This window comes from Vombatus ursinus, unplaced genomic scaffold, assembly GCF_900497805.2.
Source record: "Vombatus ursinus unplaced genomic scaffold, bare-nosed wombat genome assembly UNPS02004677.1, whole genome shotgun sequence".
NCBI lineage: Eukaryota > Metazoa > Chordata > Mammalia > Diprotodontia > Vombatidae > Vombatus > Vombatus ursinus.
In genome coordinates this window covers 2,886,856-2,910,100 of record NW_020944455.1, presented here as the reverse complement: position 1 = coordinate 2,910,100, position 23,245 = coordinate 2,886,856, and the positions used below count along the sequence as shown (strand labels likewise).

Sequence of the window (23,245 nt, the reverse complement as noted above, 5' to 3'; positions counted from 1 at the left end):
AAGGGCTGTATGGTTTTTTTTGTCTCAACGTGGGGTGTGTCCTTTTGTGCCTTGGCATGAAAGACTAACCCTACCCTCTGTTGCTTTGAAAAAACCTCAGCTGTGTGAAACTTGTTACCGCTAGTTTCTCATATGAGAAACAGCAATATCCTGGCAGCGGTGGATGTCATCACGGTTCAGCTACCAAGGGGTCAGAACTGATGGGTCACCCTGAAACCAGATTAGGCAGGTAACACCTGACTGCTGACCATAACTAAGATGAAATAGCTCTAATGCCATGTCATTGTTTGACCACCAGGGAGTATGTGGTTGCTTCAACAGCCAGAGTCCTCATCAAAGACCCTGGAACCAGAGTTCAATCCTCATTCAAGACGTACAGTATCTGTAGAGAGCACTGCCCGATGTGTGTGCTGCATTCCGTTTTGTGTCAAGGCCCGTTTTGGCCTGCTGGCAGCTCTGCTTTTTCTCATGATCCTTAATACCGTTGGGTAATCAAAGGGAAGCCATTCATTTTACTTTTGTTTTCTTATACATTCCCCACGAGGTCTGAGAAAAGGGAAAAAACTTCGTTACCCTAACAGCAGTACTCATGGTTTCCACTTTCTCATGCCCCTCCATTTCTCAACTCCTTGCAATCTGGCTTTTCATGTCACCACTTAACTCAATCTGCCAGTGCTCTCGATTACTAAACCCAGTGGCCTTTTCTCAATCTTTGGCCTTCTTGAACTCTGAAGCTTTTGACACTGTTGCCCATTCCTTCCTCCTGGATCTTCTTCTCTGTGGGTTTCCATGACAAGCTCTCTCCCTTCCTGATCCTCCTACTCTCTGACTGCTCCTTCTCACTCTCCTTGGATGGGTGATCATCCACGTCCAGACACCCTTATATTGTGAGGGGTTTTTTTGGTTTTTTTTGTGGGGGAGGGGGGTGTTAGGCAATTGGGATTAAGTGACTTGCCCAGGGTCACACAGCTAGTAAGTGTCAAGTGTTTGGTCTGAGGTCGGATTTGAACTCAGGTCCTCCTGACTTCAGGGCCAGCGCTCTATCCACTGTGCCACCTAGCTTCCCCCCCCCCACCCCCACCAGATACCCCTATGTGAGGGTGGCTCCCAGGTCTCTGTCCTGAGCTTTCATCTACTCTGTATATACTTTCTTGGTGACCTCATTAGATAATAGCCCTCAAGCTGGAAGGGCCTTCAGAGTCCACTTAGCCTAGGGTCCACGATTTTGTGGTTTTAAAAAAAATATTCTGACAACTATTAACTATTTCAAGACAATTAGTTTCCTTTGTAATCCATTTTATATAATCCATTTTATTTTATGCATTTAAAAACATGATTCTAGGAAGGGATCTATAGGCTTCCCCAGACTATCCAAAGGGGTCCAGGATCCAAAAAAGGCCCTGCTCTGGTCAACTCCACATTTTAGAAGTGAGAAAACTGAGGCCTAGGAAAGTGAACTGACGTGGTCAAGGGCATTCAGTAAATATCAAAGGCAGGATTCAAACCTAGGTTTTTTGAATCTCTGGTTGGTATACTTCCCCTTATACCACACTGCTCGTTGGCTCTCATAGGTTCAATTTTCACCTCTATGTAGGTGACTCCCAAATCTAAATCAGCCCAGCCTCATCACCAAATGTCTGCTGGACATTTCCACTTGAATACTCAAACTGAACCTATACAAAATGGAATTCATTAGCTGTACTGCCTCCCTACCTCCTCCTACCCCCCCTAACAAGTCTTAAATTGGAGAAGCATCACGGAATAGTGGAGAGCTAGAATTAACGTTTTGAGGACTTGGCCTTGATGTCTGTCTCTGCTTCTTACTACCTAACCTATGTGACCTTGGTTGTCACTTAACCTAGGACTCTGAGCCTCAGTTTCTCACCTATAAAATGAGGAAGGTTGGACTTGGGTTCCTTCTGTCTCTAAAATCTATCATCCTACTTTCTATTAAGAGTACCATCATCTTCCCAGTCACACAGATTTCTAATTTTGGAGTCATCCCTGACTATTCACTTCTCCACCCCCAATAGTCAATCAGTTAACAAATCTTGATTCCACCTAAACAATTCTCATCCAACTGCTTCTCTCGATTAACATGGTCTCTACCCTAGTTAAGTTCTTTATTACATTTCTCCACCAGACCACCGAAATACCCTAGCTGGCTTCTCACCTATCCCTCTAGCCCATTCTTCATATGACTGGCAAATTAATACAACTAAAGCACAGGCCTGACCATGTCACTGACCCTCTCAAAATTCACTGGTTCTTCAATGCCCCCTGGGCAAAGAATCATGTTCTTCACTTGGAATTTAAATCCCTTATAAGGTAGTTACAATCCATCTTTGCAGACTAATTTCACATGACTTCCCCTCATGAACTGTTCCCTATATGTGATGTTCTACCTCTTGCCTCATGTCTTTGCATTCTCACCTTGGTCTCTACTTAAGTCAGTCAACAAGCATTTCATAAGAGCCTATCAAGCAATGGGGATACAAAGAATGCCCCCCCCCCCAAAAAAGGCCCATACCAGTCCTTACTCACAAAGAGCTCAAAAAGTCTAATGAGGGAGACAACAGGAAAAGTACTACGGACAAACAAGATATGCTGGAGATAATCGCCAGAAAGAAGGCCCTAGCATTAAGGGGGATTGGAAAAGACTTCTTGTAGGTGAACTTTTAGCTGGGACTTGAAGTCAGGAGACAGAAATGAGGGAAAGAATTCCAGGTGAGGGAGACAGCTAGTGAAAACGCTCAGTCAGGAGGCAGTGTCCTGTTTGAGAAGAGTGAGGGTAGTATAAATGGATTGCAGAACGTGCAGGGGAGGCAAGAGGTATAAGAAGACTGAAAAGTTGGGGGCCAGGATACAAAGGGCTTTGAACATTAGAGTGTTTTATATTTGATCCTAGAGGTGCTAGGGAGCTACTGGAGTTGTGTGTGTGTGTGTGCGCACGCGCGTGCACGCTGGAGGCGTCACAGTCAGACCTGAGTGGAGACAAGGCTGGAATACCAACCAACTACCTATTTCGATAGTCCAGATGTAGGTGATAAGGACCCGCAACAGGGTGACAGTGTCAGAGGAGAGGAGAGAGTGGAGGTGTTATGGGAGAGCTATTATGAAAGCAGAAACAATAGGAACTGATAACTGATTGGATGTGGAAGATGAGAATGCAAAGTCCAGGATGACACCTGGTTGCAAGTGTGGTTGACTGGGTAGATGGTGGTACCATTGACAGTAACAGCAAAATTAGGAAGGATGGAAGATTTGGAAGGAAAGATGAATTCAATTTTGGAGATGTTGAGTTTAAGATGTCTATTGGACATCGATTCCTAGATGCCCAATAGACAACTGGAGAGGCAAGACTAGAAGTTAGCAGAGGTATGGGCTGAATAAGGTCTAAGAATCATCAGCATAGAGAGAATTGAATCCATGGGAACCGATAGGTTCACCGAGGGAAATGAGGGCCCAGGACAGAGCCTTGAGGTACACTCATGCTAGTGGTTGTGACCTGGATTCTTACCTCGGAAACAAGCCTCTAAACGAAGCCTCTTCTGATGCCCTTCCCTTTGTCAGTCCTTCCCCACCTTCAGCTCCAAATTTACCTGCATATATTCTGCATTTACCTATATGTACATATGCATCCCCCCCAGTAAGCTCCTCCAAGGCAGAGACTGTTCCGTTCTTGTATCCCTAATACCTTGCCAATCACAGGCATTTACAGTGTTGACTTCAGCAGGATATCAGAGCCCCGGGACCTACGTTCCCTTCAATCCTAATTTGTTACTTAAGATCTCTTTCCTAAAGAGTGAACAGTGACCTTCAGTGGAAGCTGGATGGAGGAGGTGAAATGCGCGAGGCAGGCCTAGAATCCCCTTCATATACCACATTCATGCCATTTCCCAGACTTGTAATGCCTTTGCCAAATTAGATGTAGCCTTCTAGGTTCAAATTCCTTCTCCCCTTGCCCACTGAACTCATTATCAACTTCCAATCTATACCACACAGTACAGCATGAGTGCCATCTGGACAATGGTGGCTGTGTGTCTCAGCCTGGACAAGCAGGTTCACAATTGGCCCCTTGGAAGATGACACCTTGAGGGTATGATCTAATGACAAAACTTCTGGCCATCAGCACTGGCATTAAACATTTATTGTGCATCTGTGTGAGGGGCACAGTGCGAAACCCTGGGGATATAGAAAGGGATAAGAGCAGATACTTTGCCTTTGTGGGGCGTACAGTCAAGTTGGAAAGACAATACAAACACCACCTTACATTTGGGTAGCACTTCACAGGTCACAAGATGTTTTCACATAGATCCTCACAACAACCCAGTGACAGGCAGGGCAGGTAGCATTATCTCCATTTTACAGACAAATAGATCGAGGATCAGAGAATATTTACCCAAGGTTACATGGCTAGTAAGCGGCAGGGCCAGGGCACATACATTAATAAATCCAAAATACAAGGTAGCATATGTTAGGTGCCAAATAAATAACACAAACAAGAGTAGCAACAGACTCTCACAACCGTTAAGAGCCACTTTGTCTAAGCCATATGTGAACAGGAACTGTCCCTACAACATCCCTGATGAGCGGTCACCTAGACTCAACCTGAAGCCCTTCAGTGACAGAGGACTTACTGCTTGTCTGCAGTGGGTGCCACAGGAGTTCAGGAGGATACTAAGTGTGGGAGTAGTTGGGGCAGATTTAATGGAGGAGGCGCTAACCCTTGAAGGGTAGTATCTAAATGAGCTGAATAAAAGGGAAAAGGCATTTCAGGTAAGAGAAACGGTATGGGCAAAGGCACAGAGGCAGGAATTCAAAGAGCTTCCATTTGTATCGTGCTTTCAAGTTTACAAAGCATTTTCACATGCTCCAAAAAAATCCCTGATTAAGACAGGGCAGGTTCTTCTAATCCCTATTTTACAGATGAGGAGACTGAGGCTGAGAGGTGAAGTGAATTATCTAATGTTACAAAGCTAGGAGGTGGATAGGATTTGAAACCAGGCCTTTGGCCTCCAAGACCAGCGCTCTTTCCACCACACCATGCTGCAAGAATGGTTAAGTTCTGCTGAGGGAAGCAAGTGGAGGCCAGCTTGGTTAGAGAGTCTAGAGGAGTATCCCAGAAACAGGGAACTCAGAAGCCACTAGGCCAAAATGTAAATCGACAAGAATCCCCTCTGAGAAAGCCTCCAATGAGGAAAATCCATCACCCGGAGGTGATGCCCTCCCACTGCTGGGTAGCTTTTTCCTTACATTAAGGCCAAATCTGCCTCTGCAACGTCTACCTGTTCCTTCTGGTTCTGTCCTTCAGGGTTAGGCAGAACGAGTGAAATCCCTCTTTCACAAGATAACCCTTCAAATACTTGAAAATAGCTATCTTGCCCCCCCCCCCAACTCTTCTATATTTTTCAGGCTAAACACCTGCACTCAGGTAACACACTTCCTACTCCTCTCATCATCCTGGTCACCCTCTTCTAGACATACTCTTATGTGGAGTAGCAGAAGAAAAGGTTTCAGAGGTAGACAGGGGCCAGGTTATCAAAGGCATTTTATGACAGGCTATGATGGCTGGATTTAGTCAGTTTGGAACGGAACAGCATCACCCTGATTTGCAAGAAGGAAGACACAAAGTTGGATTGGATAAGTGAGGAAATTAGGAGCATAAATTATATCACAAAGGGCCTTAGCCACATAGAGCCAGGAGCTACTCCGAGTACTCAGCAAACCAGACAGGTTCAGATTCCATGAGCCCTCAATGGGAAGAACATGAAAAGAAAAGCTCTAGAATCATAGGCTTCTCAATTTAGAAGTAGAAGAGGCCTTGGAAGCCATCTAGGCCAAGTAAGGCCCTGGAGCTGAAAGGTTATTTGCTAACTGCCAGGATTAGAACTCATGCTCTTTGACTTGAAATTCAGCTACGCTTCTTATGGCACAACAGAAGGTTCTTAGAGGGGACACAGAAGAGGGGAATACCCGCCTTGGCTCCTGTTGGTTCTTCTGGGCAGCCTACCCTCTAGTCTAGAACCCGAAAGGGGTGCTCAAGTCAAGAACTCTCTTTCCTCTCCACAGTAAAGTCTGGTAGAAAGCACAAAAAAGAGACTTAGACTTGACTCTTGCCTGACACTAGCTATGTGACCACGGGCAAATCACAAGCTATCAGGGTGTTTCATTTGCAAAATTGAGTTAACACCTCTAGAACCCTACCTCACAGGGCTGTTGTAAAATTCAAGAGATAATATTCATGAAAGTGCTCAAAGTATTATATCATTGGTGGCTGTTATTACTAGAGGGAAAAAGCAAATTACTGCTTTTCCCCGTCCTTGGATTAAAGCAAACTCAATGGTCCTTTTCTTTTCCAATCCTTGATCTCAACTTTCTCTCAATACATTTTGTCTGTCTCTAAACGTCTCTCTAAAGTACCCCTGGGCACCACCAGCTCAGTAGACCTAACCAAGGCTGTAATCAGTCTGAGGGAAGCATTTGTATTTGGAAGTAACCAGAAATAAAGTTGAGTAGGCAGGGTGGTGTCAGCTAGGTGGTGGCCTAGCCAATCCAGCAACAATGTGGGTCCTAGAAGACATGATCAAAGTGATGATATAGCAAAGTTAATCCAAAAGCCTTAGGCGGGAAAGAGGTAAATAACAACAACAAAAAAAAAGTAGAGCCTGGAGGCAGGAAGATGAGTTAATAGGCAATTGCTTATGACAGATGGCCTCTGAGGGCCTCAACTATAGCGTGGCAGCAGCAAGGCATGAATCTGAATTGACATGATTGAAGGCCAATCAGCAATGTAACACTGGTTTTGGTGTAAAACAAAGCAAGTCATAGATAAACACATAAGCTCACCTTCAATACTTTTACAATAATATATGGAGTCTAGCCATAGCGTGAATTTTGGGGGGCTTGAAAAGCTATAAGAGTGACTGAAGCTGTCCTAACATTTATTAGACCTGGAGTGTTACTCTTTAGTGTGGATTTTCTCATGTGAAATAAGCTCTGAGCTCTGTTTGAAGGCTTTCTCGTGTTCATCATATTTATATGGTTTCTCTCCAAAATGAATTCTTTTATGTAATATGAGCTCTGAGCTCCATCTGAAGGCTTTTCCACATTCATTACATTTACAAGGTTTCTCTCCCCTATGAATCCTCTGATGTACAATTAGGTTTGAGGTCTGACTGAAGGCTTTCCCACATTCATTGCATTCATAGGGTTTTTCTCCAGTATGAACTCTCTGATGGGTAATAAAATGTGAGCGCAGTCTGAACGCTTTCCCACATTCATTACATTTGTATGGTTTCTCTCCACTGTGAATTCCCTGATGTATAATAAGGTTTGAGATCTGAGTAAAAGCTTTCCCACATTCATTACATTCATAGGGCTTCTCTCCACTATGAATTCTCTGATGTTGAATAAGCTGGGTAGTACCCTTGAAGATTTTTCCACACTCATTACATTTATAGGGTTTCTCTCCACTATGAATTCTCTGATGGAGAATAAAGGTTGAAATCTTATTGAAGGCTTTTCCACAATCACTACACTTATAAGGTTCCTCTCCACTATGAATTCTCTGATGTCGAATGAGGTGTGAAGCACACCTAAAGTTCTTTTCACATTCATTGCATTTATAAGGTTTCTCTCCAGTATGAATTCTCTGATGCCCAATGAGGGATGAAATCTGACTGAAGGCTTTCCCACAATCATTACATTTATAGGGTTTCTCTCCACTATGAATTCTCTGGTGTTGAATGAGGTGTGCAGTTTCTTTGAAGGCTTTCCCACATTCATTACATTTGTAGGGTTTCTCTCCACTATGGATTCTCTGGTGCTGCTTCAGGCCTGACCTTGCTGTGAAGGCTCTGCCACATTCATTACATTCATAAGGTTTCTCTCCGCTATGAATCCTCTGATGTACAATAAGGTTTGAGGTCTGACTGAAGGCTTTCCCACATTCATTACATTTATAGGGTTTCTCTCCACTATGAAATCTTTGATGTACAATAAGATATGAGGTCTTACTAAAGGCATTCCCACATTCGTTACATTCATAACGCTTTACTCTACTATGGATTCTCTGTCTTACAGACTCTGGATTCAGGCTAAAGTTGTGGTTATATTCATCATGTCTCTGAGTTCTCCCTCCTGTGGGAGCTCCTTCATATGGAACAGGGAAATCCTGTACTGTCAGTCCCATATGTAAAGGGAAGCTCAGACCACAGTTTCTCCTATAATCACTATATTCATGGCCTCTCTGCTCTATAGAGACTTGGTTGGGGTTTATACCCATAATGCTGAAACCTCTCTCCTGGGATAGGGTACAACTCCCTGGGTCACCTTGCTTCCTCTCTAACCTGTTTTCACATGCAGAGACATCTCCAAAGTCAAACCCCTGAGGAATGGCCCATGGGAATCCTGCCAACAAAGTCCATTGTGATGCAACGTCTTCAGACATTTCCGGCTTTGAAATAGGCTCCTCCTCATTCTCAATCTTAATGCCATCACCTGAAATGATCAATAAAAAAAGATAAATACAGAACAAATGCCACTTGTTCCCTGCACACAGATAAAATTGCTACTCTAATTGCAATCAAAGGGAGAGTATAGGAATTTAAACTTAAAGATATATGTTTGCATATATTTTAAAATCATTTTATATATATATATATAATTTAAATTATAACATAAATAAAATCCTATTTAAAATGAGAGGAAAGAAGTGAGGAGAAGACGACCAATTACTAGAAGGAGTAAGATGCCACAGGATGGGAGGAGATAGAGGGCCAGACTTTGAATCAAGAAGCCCCTGGTTCAGGACCTGCCTCAGAGGTGTATTAGCATGCTTAGGTCATTTAACTTCTTAGGTGCCCCAGGCACCTCTCTCAGATTATAAAACACAAATGAGATCTGCCTTGGAAGAGTTGCTATATTGAGTTTCATCAACCAGCGAAATTGCTGGCCCAAAAAACCAAAAATGAGCAATAAATTGTGAGTACAGAGCTCCCACAGAATGAGGAGGAAGGGTCTGAACTGACAGTGGAGGTGAGGTTAAACAAAAAATAGCCTAGGTATAGGAACCTTTCAGGTAACTGCTGCCTAGTCTCTCCCCATATTGTCTCCCCACCCCTCAGGATCTATTTCCTTTTCCCAAGCTCACAAACCTTCCCCTCCAATTAACCTGCAAAACAGGGATTTTACATTTAGACTCGCTACCTCGCTGGATTACTGTAAGGAAAGCATTGTGTGAATTTTAAAGTGCCACAAGTCCTGGTTCCATGCCAGCCACAGACTAGGTCTGCTGTCCAAAAACTAACCAAGTTGAGCACAGAGAGGCTCATCCCCAGTAAGGTGGGCTGCTGGGTGATGAACTTCCTGGAAACCACCATCACAAATGAAAGCATAAATCGGCCACGATGACTGTGAAGCAGTGACAGAAGAGTGGAAGAAAAGGGGGAAGAGGGTACTAAGAACCATATTGTTTGGACTATAAACATTAACTTAGCAGCTGGTACACTAATGTACTCCAAAGAGAAAGATATTGATTCTGATGATTAACATTTCCTACAAAAGTTTAAATAATATAAATAAGTTGCCACCAAGAGGCAAAAACAGCTTGGAAATAGCAGTTGCCAGCAAATTATCTCCATCAGCCAAAGCCATCACTAGTTTAGGATAAAAATAAAACACACACACACACACACACACACACACACTGCAGAGGAGAATGGCGGAAGATTATGAGCAGCATCACTTTACAAAACAGAAAAAAGCAGTAGAGTGGGCAATCAGCATGCAAGAGTTTGACATGACAGCCAAGCCAGAGTTTTAGTTTCCTTATCTCTAAACTGGGATGGGAGTTGGGATTTCACCTTTATGTTCTTTTCTAGCTCTAAGCCTATCTATGACCCTATGAGATGTATGGTTGCCTCAGCCACAGAGGACATCCAACACAGAGTTCAACAGAAGAGGGGTTCTCTGTGTGGCCAAGTCCTCTGGATGCTCCTGTTTGTAGATGATGCTATGTTAACTCATCAAGCTCTGGAACATTTTAGCCTGGAGTCATTTTCATTCAAAAGGATTCGACCTCAATTATTAACAAAGGATAGAGAATGCCTACTTTTTTAACTATGATGTGCAGTATGAAGGACAGCCCAAAGAGCTGGTCCTAGAATTGAACAAGAGGAGGAAAGCAAGCTATGTTGCCTTGGGAAAACTGTGCAATATTTTTAAGGAAACCCAGTTTCTCTCTAAACAAAGGTCTATCTTTTTAACAACTTTCTTCCTGGGCTGTTGTATGGCTGAGTCATAGAATGTAACCAACTCCAAAGCTGAGCATCACCCACAGGGTGGTGAAGAGACATATGATCAGGATGAGTGGACGACAAATACATTACCAATCAAGAATTATATGAGATGCAGTATAAAGGATGCCATCAGAGAAATGTACGAGCAGAAAAGGTGGGTCTGTCTTGTGGCAAAAGCAAGGCATAACTGATGTCTACTCAGCTTGTTCCACTGGTATACATAAAATATCAAGAAAGCTGTAAGAAAGGCCTTAGGAACTCAGGTGGAGAATTTACAAGGTGTGGAGAAGTGGCACAGGACAGAGTGACTACATTTTGATCAGAAATCACATGTTCATCTGGTCAGTGGATCAGAGACCCATTTAAACACTATTCTATTAAGTAATACTTAACTTGAGTATTTTTGCCTCTACATTCATTAGGGAAATTGGTCTGTAATCATTCCAATATTATCTTTACCAGGTTTGAAGATCAATACCACACCGGTCTCACCAAGAATATTGGGGCAGCATCCCATCTTTCTCTACATGTATGATTATCTGTCCTTAGACCATTTGAAACCATTCAGCTATGATTCCATCTGGGCCATGTGATTTTCTGTGAAGCAATTCTTTGATGATTCCTCTCCTTTATTTCTTAAGCATAGATTAATAATTGAAATGAATAATTTCCTCCTGTAAGATCAATTTTGGTATTTTATATTTTTGTAGATAATCACCCTATTTCCTTTGAATTCCCTCATATCGGAACATAACTACAAAACATTTCCTAATAAAGCCCTTCATTTCTTTCCTGTTCTTGCAACACCTCATCTCTTTTTCTTTGAAGTTTTACTGATTTGCATTTTCTCTCACCTTTTAAAAATTTAATTTGCTAATGGCTACCAGTTAAATGCCTTTTTTCTTTGGGGGGGGGTGAGGCAATTGGGGTTAAGTGACTTGCCCAGGGTCACACATCTAGTAAGTGTCATGTGTCTTAGACTAGATTTGAACTCACGTCCTCTTGACTCGAAGGCCAGAGCTCTATCCACTGCGCCACCTAGCTGCCCCTAATTAAATGCTTTTAAAAAAAATTAACTGATCAATTCAACTGTTCTCCTTTCTAAATTTCCCCTCAACTTCATGAACTCCTTACCCTCAGGCTTTCCCTGCATCAAAGTACTTAGCATACCGTGGGGTAGGCCAGGCCAATTATAAACTCCAGTGGCTCCCTATTGCCCCCACGAACAAATACTAAACATTCTGTTGATCATTCAAAGCCCTTCCTAACCCAGCCCCCTCCTACCTTTCCAGTACTCTCATACCTTACTCCCAGACTCTTCCATCCAGTGACACTGGCCTTCTGGCTGTTCTATGAACAAGCCAGCCCATCTCTCAACTCAAGGCATTCTCTTTGGCTGCCTCCCCTACCTAGAATGCTCTCCCTCCTCCACTCCGGCCACTGACCTCCCTTGCTTCCTTTAAGTCCCAAATAAAATCCCACCTTCTACAGGAAGCTTTCTCTAACCTCTCTTAATCTGTCTGTATATAGTTGTTTGCATGCTGTCTCTCCCATCAGACTGTAAGATTCTTGGGGGCAGAGACTGGTTTTTGCCTCTTTCTGTATCCCCAACACTCAGCACAGTGCCTGGTGTACAGTAGTTGCTCAATAAATGTTTATTGAATTGGAATGAATTGGTTCCCAAATGTATACTAGATCCATATTGGCTAAGGTATCCAATCCAAACTTGACTGATTGGCTTTCAAGAGCCTGCATGATTGGACCCCAGGTGACCACTGCCCCTTCATTTGCCACTAATCTCTCCCCAGCCTATTTGTCCCATCAGGCCAGTCTCACTACTGTCACCCTGACATGCCATGCTCATCCTCATCTTCTACTCTTTTTGTCTTCCTGGGCCCTTCCACCTGTAATAACTCACCCTTCTCCCTCCCTCTCCCCAATCCAATTCTATCCATCCAAAAAAGTCAAGTTCCTGTCCCATTTCCTCCATGAAGCCTTCTCAAAGACCATTCCTACCTCCAAAATGTGTCCTCTGAACTTTCAGGCCTGATCATGGTGGCATTCTGCTGAAAAGCCCACCAGGGCACTTTCCAAGGTTCTCACTCCTTGGCCTGCCATTAAAGGCCCTCTGCAATTGAACACCAACCTCTCTTTGCCCCAGTCTGCCACACTGCTTCTCTCTAGGCAGCCCCCACTCCATCTCACGTCCAGGCTTCGAACCTGCTCCTTCTTTTAGCTCTACTTGCTGATTCATCCCTTAAGGCTGAGCTCAATGTCAAAAACCAAAAAGAAGTGGGAATGCCCACGGTGTGTATGGGTGACCAGGAAGAGTGCCTGGACTGGTCGGAACAAGCAGTCTAACGGAAAAGCAACAGAGAATGGTGGCAGGATAACAGACCCCCAAGGGCACAGAACAACATCAGTGAGGACAACAAGGACCACGTTAGCCAATATATGCAGAGACGTATGGCTTCCATCAAGCTTTTCAGGTCATTCCATTTGCTTCACTCTGTAGTCTTATGAGGTAGTCAGTGCTAAGGAGAATTACGGTCATTCTATAGTTAAGGAAACCAAGGCTTGGAGAAGGTGGGTGACCAAGTTCACCCACCTAAGGAATGGCAGCAGGGATTTTGAAGCCAGGTATCCTGCTGCCATCTCCAGCACTCTTTCCGCTACAACCCCGTTGCCTCACCAAAAGATCTTTAATAAATGTTTGCTGAACTTGCATTTGAATGTACATATATATATACACACACACACACACACACACATAACATATATAACACATATATATTATATATATACATAACATATATATAACATATACATATACATATATATATACACATAATATATATATAACACTTTATTTTTTTCTAACTGTATTACACACGTTCATTTTGGTCCCCCTCTGAGACCGTTAAGTGCCCAATATGTTAGAGCTGACGCTATGGTCAAGAAGTCAGGGGATAGATCTGGAAGTGGGGAATTCAGGACAAGGCCAGAAGAAAAGATTCCTAAGGGGAGCCTGGCCAGCTGGTGGGAACCACAGGGTCAAAGACAACACTCCTCATGGCTTCACAGACTGATCGCAGGGTATGCCCTCATCCTCTGGTAAAGAAGCAAGGGACAAAGTGTGAAAAAGGAGACATGACCAACGTGTGCATTTGTTTGGCTTGACCATACTTACTTGTTACAGAGGATGACAGGGTCAATTCTATGGGAAATTCTAGGCTCAGTGGATAGAATGTTGGGCCTGGAATCAGGAAGACCCAAGTTCAAATTCAGCCTCCTCAAACACTTTCTAACTGTGACCTTGAGCAAATCACTTTACCTGTCTGCCTCAGTTTCGTCAACGACACAATGAGGATAATAATAACACCTACTTTCCTAGGATTGTTGTGAGGATCAAAGGAGATAATAATTGTAAAGTGCTTAGCACAGGGCCTGGCACAGAGTGCCAGTGCTGTTATTACTATGGTTGGCAAAGATCTACAAGGGAAGCAATGATTTCAAAGAGCCACCCTGACTTCATTAAGAACAGGTAGTATCAAACTAACCTCATTTCCTTTTTTGACAAGATCATGAAATTAGTGGATGAAGGGAAAGTTGTGGATACAGTTTTCCTAGATTTTAGCAAAGTTTTTTTTTTCAATGAAATATACTATTCTTATGGAGAAGACAGAGAGAAGTGAACCAGATGCTAGTAAAGTGAGCTGCCTTCAGAAGTGGTTGGAGGGCTGCACTCCAAGAAAGCACAGTTGTTAATGGGTCACTACCAATGTGGCAGGAGGTCTCTATTGCAGCGGTCCAGGATCTCTGCAGTTTAACATTTTGTTCAATGATTAGGAGAAAGGCAACGGAAGGCAGACTCATCAAGTCTGAAGATGACACGTCACTAGGAGGGACACAGAGCAGGGCTGAATTTAATAAGATGAAATTCAATAGAGATGAACAGGATATCTTCTGCTTGGGTACAAAGACTCCAACTCCACCAGTACAAGATGGGGGAGGCATGGTTAGGCAGAAGTTTGTTTGCAAACCTTCTGAGGGCTTCAATGGATTGTAAGCTCAATGTGTCAATCGTGTGCTGGGATAGCCAAAAAAGCGAACGCTGTCTGGGGATGCCCCGAGAGGGCCAGAGCGTCTGGGAAAAGGATGGTGATAGTCTCACTGTACTATCCCCTCACCTGGAGTACTGAGATCTGTGTTGGGCACGAGGCTGAAACAGGCTATTGATAAGCAGAAGAAAATGATGAAAGGCCTTGAATATATGTGGCATTCAATGGTTAGAGTGTTAGTTTGTATCTCGTATCAAAACAAAATGTCTCAAAAACTTTTTTATTGTTTTTTTTGTTTGTTTGTTTGTTTTTCAAGGTAATTGGGGTTAAGTGACCTGCCCAGGATCACACAGCTAGTGAGTATCATGTGTCTATATATATCTATAGACATATATATATGTCTACACACACACACACACACACACACACACTCTCTCTCTCTCTCTCTCTCTCTCTCTCTCTCTCTCTCTCTCAGGACCTCCTGACTCCAAGGCTGGAGCTCTATCCAGTGTGCCACCTAGCTGCTCCTCAAAAACTTTTTTAAAAACACAATTTGACTTAATTTTAAAAACCACTTAACTGGGACTCACTGAAGTGATGGGGTAAGATACTACAGGTAGGCAACAAGCTTTCAAGGAGTAAGGAAAGGATGATTAATAAAGGGAGAAAACTGCTAAGCTCAGGAGTACAGCGATAACAAGCAGGGCTGGGGAAAAGGTCTCATGCTCTCCCACCCAGAGCTGGGCAAGACCAAAGGGGTGACTGGAGAGGACTCATTTTGGAAAGTGTCTGAGGTGCCCATGTATGACTGCACAGCTGCCATTCACCCAGTACTGCTCCCCGACTCACCTGCCCAGGTGGCCTGGTCCTCTCCATGTGCCACACCTTGAAGGTCTGTGATCCATGGCATTGCCCCTTGCTCCAGCTTGGAAATCACATCGGGCTTGGAGATGGGAATCCCTGCTCAAAGGGAAAGGTAGACAGACATAATGATTTGGGCTCAGGACACAGATTTCTCCCTTCCCTTCAAGCACAATTCCATGGTGGGTAGGAGGCAAAAGGGAAATACCCACTGCCGTTACAATGAGGGGGGTCTGGGGATCCATCCAAAAGGTACATGGATGTGAGGTAAGACTGGTGAAACCAAGGGGGAATCGGAGTCATATCTACAAGTTGGGCTGGGCACAGAACACTTAGCTGCATTTGCCTTTGACTTCCTCAGAGCAGGTAAACGAGCCAGGGATCAGCACTAGGGCACTGGGAATGGAACAGACTGGAAGACTGGGAGGCTGGAGACAGTCAATAGGGTTAGTTGCTGATTTCAGCCCCTGCAAAGACCAAACCTGTCACCTGGGGACAGGACCCAAAGGGGTTGAGAACCTACACATTCTGTGTTCAACTGAGGCTAACTTGATGGCTTTTCAGAGTCAAAAGTGATCAAAGGGAGAGAAGAACTTTTGCATGAGAGCAGACCATGTTCTCATTTTCTTTGTTGGAAAGGTGAACATGGAAATCCACTATTTCTGTGACACTTCAAAAAATCTCAGATTTCATCTACGTGGACACTCCTTCCACCAAAACAGAGTACCCCCTCCACAACTTGGGTTTCTGGAATGGCTAGGGGCAAAACAGATTAACCACAGGACAGCCAGCTTCCTCCAAATTTAACTAGGCTGGCCTCCTAATGACAGTCTGCCCCTGGGCCTCTACTCCGGCCTTTCTGGAGAAGCAGCCTTCCTTAGAGAACCTGGGTTAATTCCGTGCCATAAGGCAGCACTGGAATCAGGTCTTAATGGAGGCTGAAGAACAGTACAAGTTAGAAAATGACAAAGGGTACAGAGAGTTAATATGGAAGGCTTCATTTTTAGCTGAAACCATTAACTTCCTTTAAAAAGTTTAGAGGTGGCATGGTGGCTAGAGAGCTGGACTTGGAGTCAGGAAGACTCGAGTTCGAACCCTAACATTAGCTGGGTGTATGACCCTGGGCAAGTCACTTAACCTGAATGCCTCAGTCTTCTCATCTGTAAAATGGAGACAGTAATAGCATCTACCACAGAGGGTTGCTATAAGGAGACCAAAGGAGATAATATCATGTAAAATGCTTTGCAGACCTCAAAGAGCTATAGAAATGTTAACTGTTTTCTTTCTTTTTATTCCAGATGCATTGCTTTTTGTTGTAAAAAAAAAAAAAAACAAAAAAAAACAAACCCCATTTTTTAAAATATATATAATCGAATCCATTCATTTTTTCTCCTGACATCTTTATTTATCAAATTGCTAAAATTTTTCCTCTCCATAATTAGTAAAGCAATACTTACTTTTAAACTGCCAATGACTTTTAAAAATATTTCGATCACTGATCCATTTGGAATTGATTATAGAGTATGGCACCAGAAGTATGGCCAATGCCACGTGTCACTGTACCGCTTTCAGGTGCCACGGCTTCTTCCCTGATGTTCTGGAATCTCAAGATTTCTCAAACACAGGTTGATTGGATACTCTGGGTTCTAATTGCGGATGATTCATTCTAAGGAATCTTTTGAAAAACTCCACTACCAGACAGCTTGCTAATTACTGCTATACAGCATAACTGACACTTACACAGTACTTTTTTTTGCCAAGGGCTTTACATATATTGTCATCTGAGACTCATACCCACCCTAGGAAGTAGATTCTATAGGCATGATCTCCACTTTACAGATGAAGAGACTGAGGCTCAGAAACGTTAAGTGACTTGTCCACGTCGGGTTACATGGCTGGGGAGCGTCAGAGAGAAGATCTATTGCCTGCCCCACCGCTTTGGGGGAGGTCCAGCAGTGCAGGGGCCCCACTTGCTTTCTCAAGGCCCACATAATGCCCCTGAATACTCTTTCCAGTGGTTGCTTGTCTCTAAAATGCAAACAGCATTGGTCCTGCCAGAACTCTGTAACATCTGATGGTATGGAAATGGAAACTGCCTACTTGTCTTCACCTCTATTAACCATTTCCAATCTGGAAGCCCAGGATGCTTCTGTGTCAGGAAAGACACAGCTCTTACCAAGCGAGGTGACATTCACGTAATTCTCCAGCATCACGTCCCGGTAGAGGGTCCTCTGACCAGGGTGTAATCGATCCCATTCCTCCTCAGTGAAATACACTGCCACATCCTCAAATGTCACCACCTCCTAAAACATCAAAGACAACCCCCACCATGACCCCACGGGAAGGGCAAAGGCAGGGCGTTAGAGACCAGAGAGGGACGTGCAGCTGAGTATATGAGTGGCAGCGTTAAGCTGTGCCAGAAAAGGCAGCAGAGACAGGAGGCCTGTGCCCCCTAGCTTTTCTCTGCTGTATGGTCTCAGTCAAGCCATTCAACCTGCCTGGACCTCATGTGCAAAACAGGGATAACCATTTGTAAAGGCACATTCCCAAAATAATGATAATCAATGGTATTACTTTGTCCAGGCTGCTGGGAGAGGGGACTGGGGCTCAGGCCCCTAGAAGGGACATGAGAGATGGAGGCAAACTGGAAAACTGAGGAAGGACAGAGGAAGCCACAATTCACCTGAGACCTGAGCGTCACGAATGGAGCTGCCATCACCTTGCCTCCTGGGCAGGGTGGGAAAGAAAACCAGAACTGTGGGAAGACAAAAGAACCAAGAGTTAGATCAGTCCAGCTCTATGGTTCCCCTGGTGAGCCCTGGAAGCCCCTTCTGCCACCAAAGGATTCTGGGAAACCAAGGAAGAGACCCCTCCCAGCACCCCCTTACGTGTTCTGACAGGTGTTACTACTGAATGCCTGGTGTGCCCATGACATTCTTATAGTGGGGAACACGGGGGCAGATAGGTACAGAGGACCACCAGAAGCCCCCAGAAAGGGCTTTGTATGCCTTTGCCAGAGGGGTCAGGGTTCAGTGAAGGGCTTGAGCCCTTCCTAAAATCTTTGCTCAACAACCAGCTTTGTAAAAGGAGCGATGGTCAGCCCCCCACAACCTGGCACACACTTGTTTGCAGCATGTAGCTCAATCTAACCCAGTGAGGTCTGTGGAACCTGCCTCAGACTTCTCTATGGGTGGTGGATGAAGAAGGGAATAGTGCTGTCAGCAGCAGAACAGAGGAGGAAGGAAAGAACACCTAGAGCTGGATCCTCACCAAACATCAGGTAGTCAGATGTTAGAGTCCCAGGAGAGAAATACTCAACTGCCCCCAACCCCAGGGCCAGGTCACAGGACTCTGAAGTGACCTGGGGAAGTGGCAGGGCTGGCCTTGGACAAAAATCTGAGAGCAGCTAAAAATTGGGCTTTCAGACCCTCCCATCTCTACCCTACACCCTGATCTCTGTTATATCCTTAGAGGATCTGAGAGCTAGGGCTAGAAGGGACCTTAACGGCCATCCAGTCCAGCTCCTTCATTTTACAGAGGAAGCAAAGTGACTTGCCCAAGGTCACACAGTTACGAAGCATCACAGGTAGGATTTGAACCTGGGTCCTTTGACTCCAGAGCCAGTGCTCTTTCCACTTAAGGTCAAACTAGTTTATCTTACTCAGATGACTATTATTATGACTAGTAATAATGATAGCAGTGCACATTTACATGGCATTTAAGGTCTACAAAGTGCTTTACAAATATAATCTCACTTGAAACCCACCAACACCTTGGGAGTCAGGTGCTGTTATTCTCCCCATTTTACACATAAGGAAAATAAAGCAAACAGAGGTTAAGTGACCTGCCCAGGGTTGCTCACACAGCCAGTAGTAAATGTCTGAGGCAGGATTTGAACTGGGGTTTCCTCTCTCCACTGCACTTCATGTTCCTGAGAGGGCAGACTATTTCATCTCTCTCTTTCAGTCCCCAGTGCCTAACACATAGTAGGCACTTAATGCCACTGTGATCCAATCTGCTACTCAATAAAGGGGAGAGGAGACAATTCTCACTTCAGAGGTGAAGGAACAATCCCTGTGTTACGGAGCTGTCCAGCTTCTGGTCAGTTCCAGTTTCTAACATCCAGAAATAGAATCCACTTGTCAGCTTCCACAGGTTACTGCCTAGAGCAAGGCCTTTTAGGTAACATGAAGAGTGGGGGCCTAAGTGGAAATCAAGTTTATTTTGGAACATGCAGAAAGAGAACAGGCCCTCCCTAATAACTTGGCTTGGTGGTCTGGACTTGAGATCTCAGGTGGTTTTGTCAAAATCTAAACTTTTCCTCATTTCCTCAATATGTCAAAGTGGGTCTTACCTTTCTGACACTTGCTTCTCAAGTTCAACACCATAAGAAAATTGAAAATGTGTATACAACACTTTCTGTATTGCAGATGGGGTAAAGTTACCCTGCTGATTTATAAACAAAAACTTGATTATTTAGAAGATTGTTTGGTGTACTAATTCAGACAATTTGAAATGTCTTTATTATAGTTTAAAATAGAGCCATCAGGTCAAGCCTGAAGTTATACATTGGTTTATCTCTTAGTTTTCAGTCATTCATGAGAACCAGGAACAAACTTGACCAGGAAAGGCTGTTGAGATTATAGCAAAATGTGAAGTGATTCTCTCTGGCCCCCATCACCACTTCCCATGAAAGAAAAGGGGTGTTTAAAAAAAAAAAAAAAGATTAATTTAAAAAAATTTTGAAAGGAAAAAGACTAGAGTAAAACAATTTTCTGGACTTAGCATCCTATATGGGGTCAAGATGGAAAAGACAATGTTCAATTTCAGAATCAAAAAAAGAAGACGCAAACACCTGACAAATAAATTGTCTCAGAATTAGGGCTACAATAAGGCTGTAGGGGTGTGGGCTGCAACGGTAGCTTAAAAGCTGCCAGGCACTTCGATCAGTGGGGTGGGTAAATTCAGGGCCCTAAGAGAGAAGATATGTAAATGGCTTTGAAATATTAAACTAAACCAAACCCACCATCTGTTCTTTCAGATTAGAAATAAGTTTCCTGTTTTCACAGAGACAAGGAGAGTGGTTTCTTCTCTCTTTTCCTTACTTGTCCCTAAATCACCAATGCTGCCTCTGTTCCCAACCTTCACCAGGGCTTCACATTTGAAAGGCTTTTACCAAATACAGAAACATAGACCCTCATAACCAGAAGGGACCTCAGAGGCCAGCTTAGTCTAATTCCCTCATTTTATATAGGGGGAAACTGAGGCCTAGGGAAATTGAATCACTTGTGACACACAGTACCATAGCTCTAGGGTTAGACTGGGCCTAAGAGGGCAGCTAATCCAACCCCTTTATTTTACACAGGGGGAGCCTGAGGCCTAAGGTGAGGAAGTGACTTGCTCAAGGTCCCTAATGGGGTCACAGATCTAAAACTGGAAGGGGTGACCTCAGAGACTATCTAGTCTAACCCCCTCATTTTACAGAGGAGGAAACTGAGGCCCAGAGAAAGGAAGTGACTTGCCCAAGGTCACATCTAGGATCCTAGATCTAAAGCTGGAAAGGCCCTCACAGGCCATCTAGTCTAACCCCTTCATTTTACAGAGGGGGAAACTGAGGCCCTGGGAGGAGGAGTGATTTGCTCAAGGTCACGCAGGGCATCGGTGACAGAGGAAGGACTCGCACCCACGCCTCGTGCTGCCTGAGCCCAGTGCCAGCACACAGTAGGCGCCTGCTGCCTGCCTGGTTGCCAGGGCGGGGCCGTTACCAGGCAAGGTACCGGACAAAAGGAGGGGGGCCGCTGGTGACAATTACATGGCCCCCGGCTGGGGAAAGGGAACAGGAAAAGTGGGAAGGAGGGACGGAAGGAGGAAGGGGCGGGGAAGAAGGAAGGGAAGAGGGGGGAAGGAAGGAAGGAAGGAAAGAAAGAAAAAAAGAGGAAGGCAGAGGCAGCGAGCCCGCCCAGCCGCACTCACCTGCGACGGGCCCGAGCGGACGGACGATGGCGGGGCCGGAAGTGCGGCCCCACCCCCAAGCGACCGCCCCCGTGGGCTGCGGAGGCCGACCCGCCACTTCCGCTGCCTCTCTAGGACGCCTCGGAGGTCTCTGAGTCTCGGTCGTCGTTCCCCTCGCGCACCTGGCCCACTGGAGGCTCCTTTGAGGAAGTGGGGGACGGTGGGTGCGGAATGCGGCATACGTTGCCAAGACTTTTTGCCGGGGTGTGGAATATTGCATATGTCCGCGGGACATCCCTCTCACCCGGTTCTCCTCCTACCTAACTGACTGTTCCTTCTCTGTCTCCTTTGCTGGATCCCCCTCCAGATCATGCCCTCTAATCCTAGGTATCCCTCTGGATATTTCTACCCTCTTCTCTTCTCTGGGCTACTTCACTTGGTGATCTCATCAGCTCCTGTGGATTTAACGAGCATCTCTATGCTGATGATTCTCACATCTTCCCTTCCTGCCCCCAAACTCTTTGCTGACCTCCAGTCTCACATCTCCAACTGCCTTTCAAACATCTCAACCTGGAAGTCCAATAAATATCTTAAACTCAATATGTCCCAAACTGAACTCATTATCGTATCCACTAACCCCACCCCTCCCTTGCCTGTTAATACAGAGAGCAGCACCATCCTCCCAAGTCTTCAGGCTCACAACCTCACAACCCTGGATTCCTCACTGTCTCTCATCCCCCCCCCCCCCCCCCCCCCCCCGATCAAATCTGTTACCAAGGCTAACACCTCTACTTGTTTAAGTAATCCCATTCTATCTTGTCTCCTCCAAAAGACTGCCCCCTCTGGTTTTTTTTTTTTATTGATTTATTTTGATTTATCAACAATCACTTCCGTAAGCTTTTGAGTTTTAAATTTTTCTCCCCCTCCCTCTCCTCCTCCTTCCCCAAGAAGGTGCGCAATCTGATATAGGCTAGAACCAATAGGAGGAACCACCAGAAAGAGGAAACAAAACATCAAATCTGTTGCCAAGGTCTGTCAATTTCTCCTTTGTAACTGCTCTCAAATATTCTCCCTTTTCTCCTGGGACACTGCTATCACTCTGGGGCAGGCTCTCATCAAGTCACACCTGGATTATCACAATAGCCTCAGGGTGGGTCTGCCTGCCTCAAATCTCTCTTTCCGCTCCAAGCCATTCTCCATTCAGCCACCAAAATGACTTTCCTAAAGTGCAGGTCTGATCACATGCATGATTAATAAACTCCAGTGGCTCCCTATTGCCTCCAGGAGCAAACACAACATACTCTGTTTGGCATTCAGAGCCCTTCATCACCCAGCCCCCTCTTACTCCTCCAGTCTTCTTACACCTTACTCTCTACCATATGCTCTTTAACCAGTGACATTGGCCTCCTTTCTATTGTACAAACAAGATACTCCATCTCTTTCCTCTAGGCATTTTCTCTGGCTGTCCCTCATGCCTGGAATGTTCTCCCTCCTCTGCTCTGACTACTGATCCTCCCTGGCAGTCCCAATTAAAATCCTACTTCCTACAGGAAGCCTTCCTCAACCCCTCTGAATCTCTCCTTAATTATTTCCTATTTATCCTGTATATAGCTTGTTTGTATATTGTTTGTTGTCCCTCTCATTAGACTCTGAGCTCAAGGGCAGATACTGTCTTTTGCCTCTTTTTGTATCCTCAGTGCTTAGCACAGTGCCCACTTAATAAATGTTTATCGATTGGTTGGTTTTTGCATTTTCCTTTATAATCTTTGTTACAAGGGATGACTCTCTGGGTAGGAGAGGAGAGGTATGTAGTCAAAAAGGAATATGATGTAAAAGAAAAAAAAACATTTTTTTTTAAAACCAGAAAGAGTAAAAGATAGGAGATCTTTTAGATAGTGGGAGACTATTGATATGGAATATTGAACACAACTTTCATGTTGGTTGGTTTTTCCTCTTTCTTTGGTAGATGGGATGGCTTCTCCACAAGCCCAGCAAAATCGAAGTTTAACATTGTTAGCAATCTCTACCAAGTTAATGGAAGTTAGGTGGTATGACAAGTTTCTCCTCTGT

At 44.5% G+C, this 23,245-nt stretch overlaps 1 protein-coding gene across 3 annotated transcripts; it reads right to left on the bottom strand.

Annotated features, from left to right (window-relative positions):
* Positions 1-4,132: 4,132 nt before the first annotated feature.
* LOC114025476 (zinc finger protein 436-like) lies at positions 4,133-21,240 on the bottom strand. 3 transcript variants are annotated; one of them, XM_027838909.1, is made up of 5 exons: positions 21,197-21,240; positions 17,907-17,978; positions 17,400-17,526; positions 15,212-15,322; positions 4,133-8,502 (listed from the first exon to the last, which is right to left on the bottom strand). In XM_027838909.1, the coding sequence occupies exons 2-5, from the start codon at positions 17,937-17,939 to the stop codon at positions 6,962-6,964; spliced, it is 1,812 nt and encodes a 603-aa protein (XP_027694710.1). In that variant the 5' UTR covers positions 17,940-17,978; positions 21,197-21,240; the 3' UTR covers positions 4,133-6,961. The 3 variants fall into 3 exon arrangements, with proteins under 3 accessions (XP_027694710.1, XP_027694713.1, XP_027694720.1); XM_027838912.1 differs by lacking the exons at positions 17,907-17,978; positions 21,197-21,240 and adding an exon at positions 15,570-15,690 and having other exon boundaries at positions 17,400-17,507; XM_027838919.1 differs by lacking the exons at positions 17,907-17,978; positions 21,197-21,240 and adding an exon at positions 15,570-15,651 and having other exon boundaries at positions 17,400-17,507.
* Positions 21,241-23,245: the final 2,005 nt, after the last annotated feature.

Coding starts and splice junctions, on each gene's coding strand:
- LOC114025476 (XM_027838909.1), bottom strand. CDS start 17,939: ATGGCAGCTCCATTCGTGACGCTCAGGTCTCAG. Junction 17,527..17,906: donor TCGTGACGCTCAGGTCTCAG/GTGAATTGTGGC, acceptor TTGATGTTTTAG/GAGGTGGTGACATTTGAGGA. Junction 8,503..15,211: donor GGACCAGGCCACCTGGGCAG/GTGAGTCGGGGA, acceptor TGATCATTTCAG/GTGATGGCATTAAGATTGAG.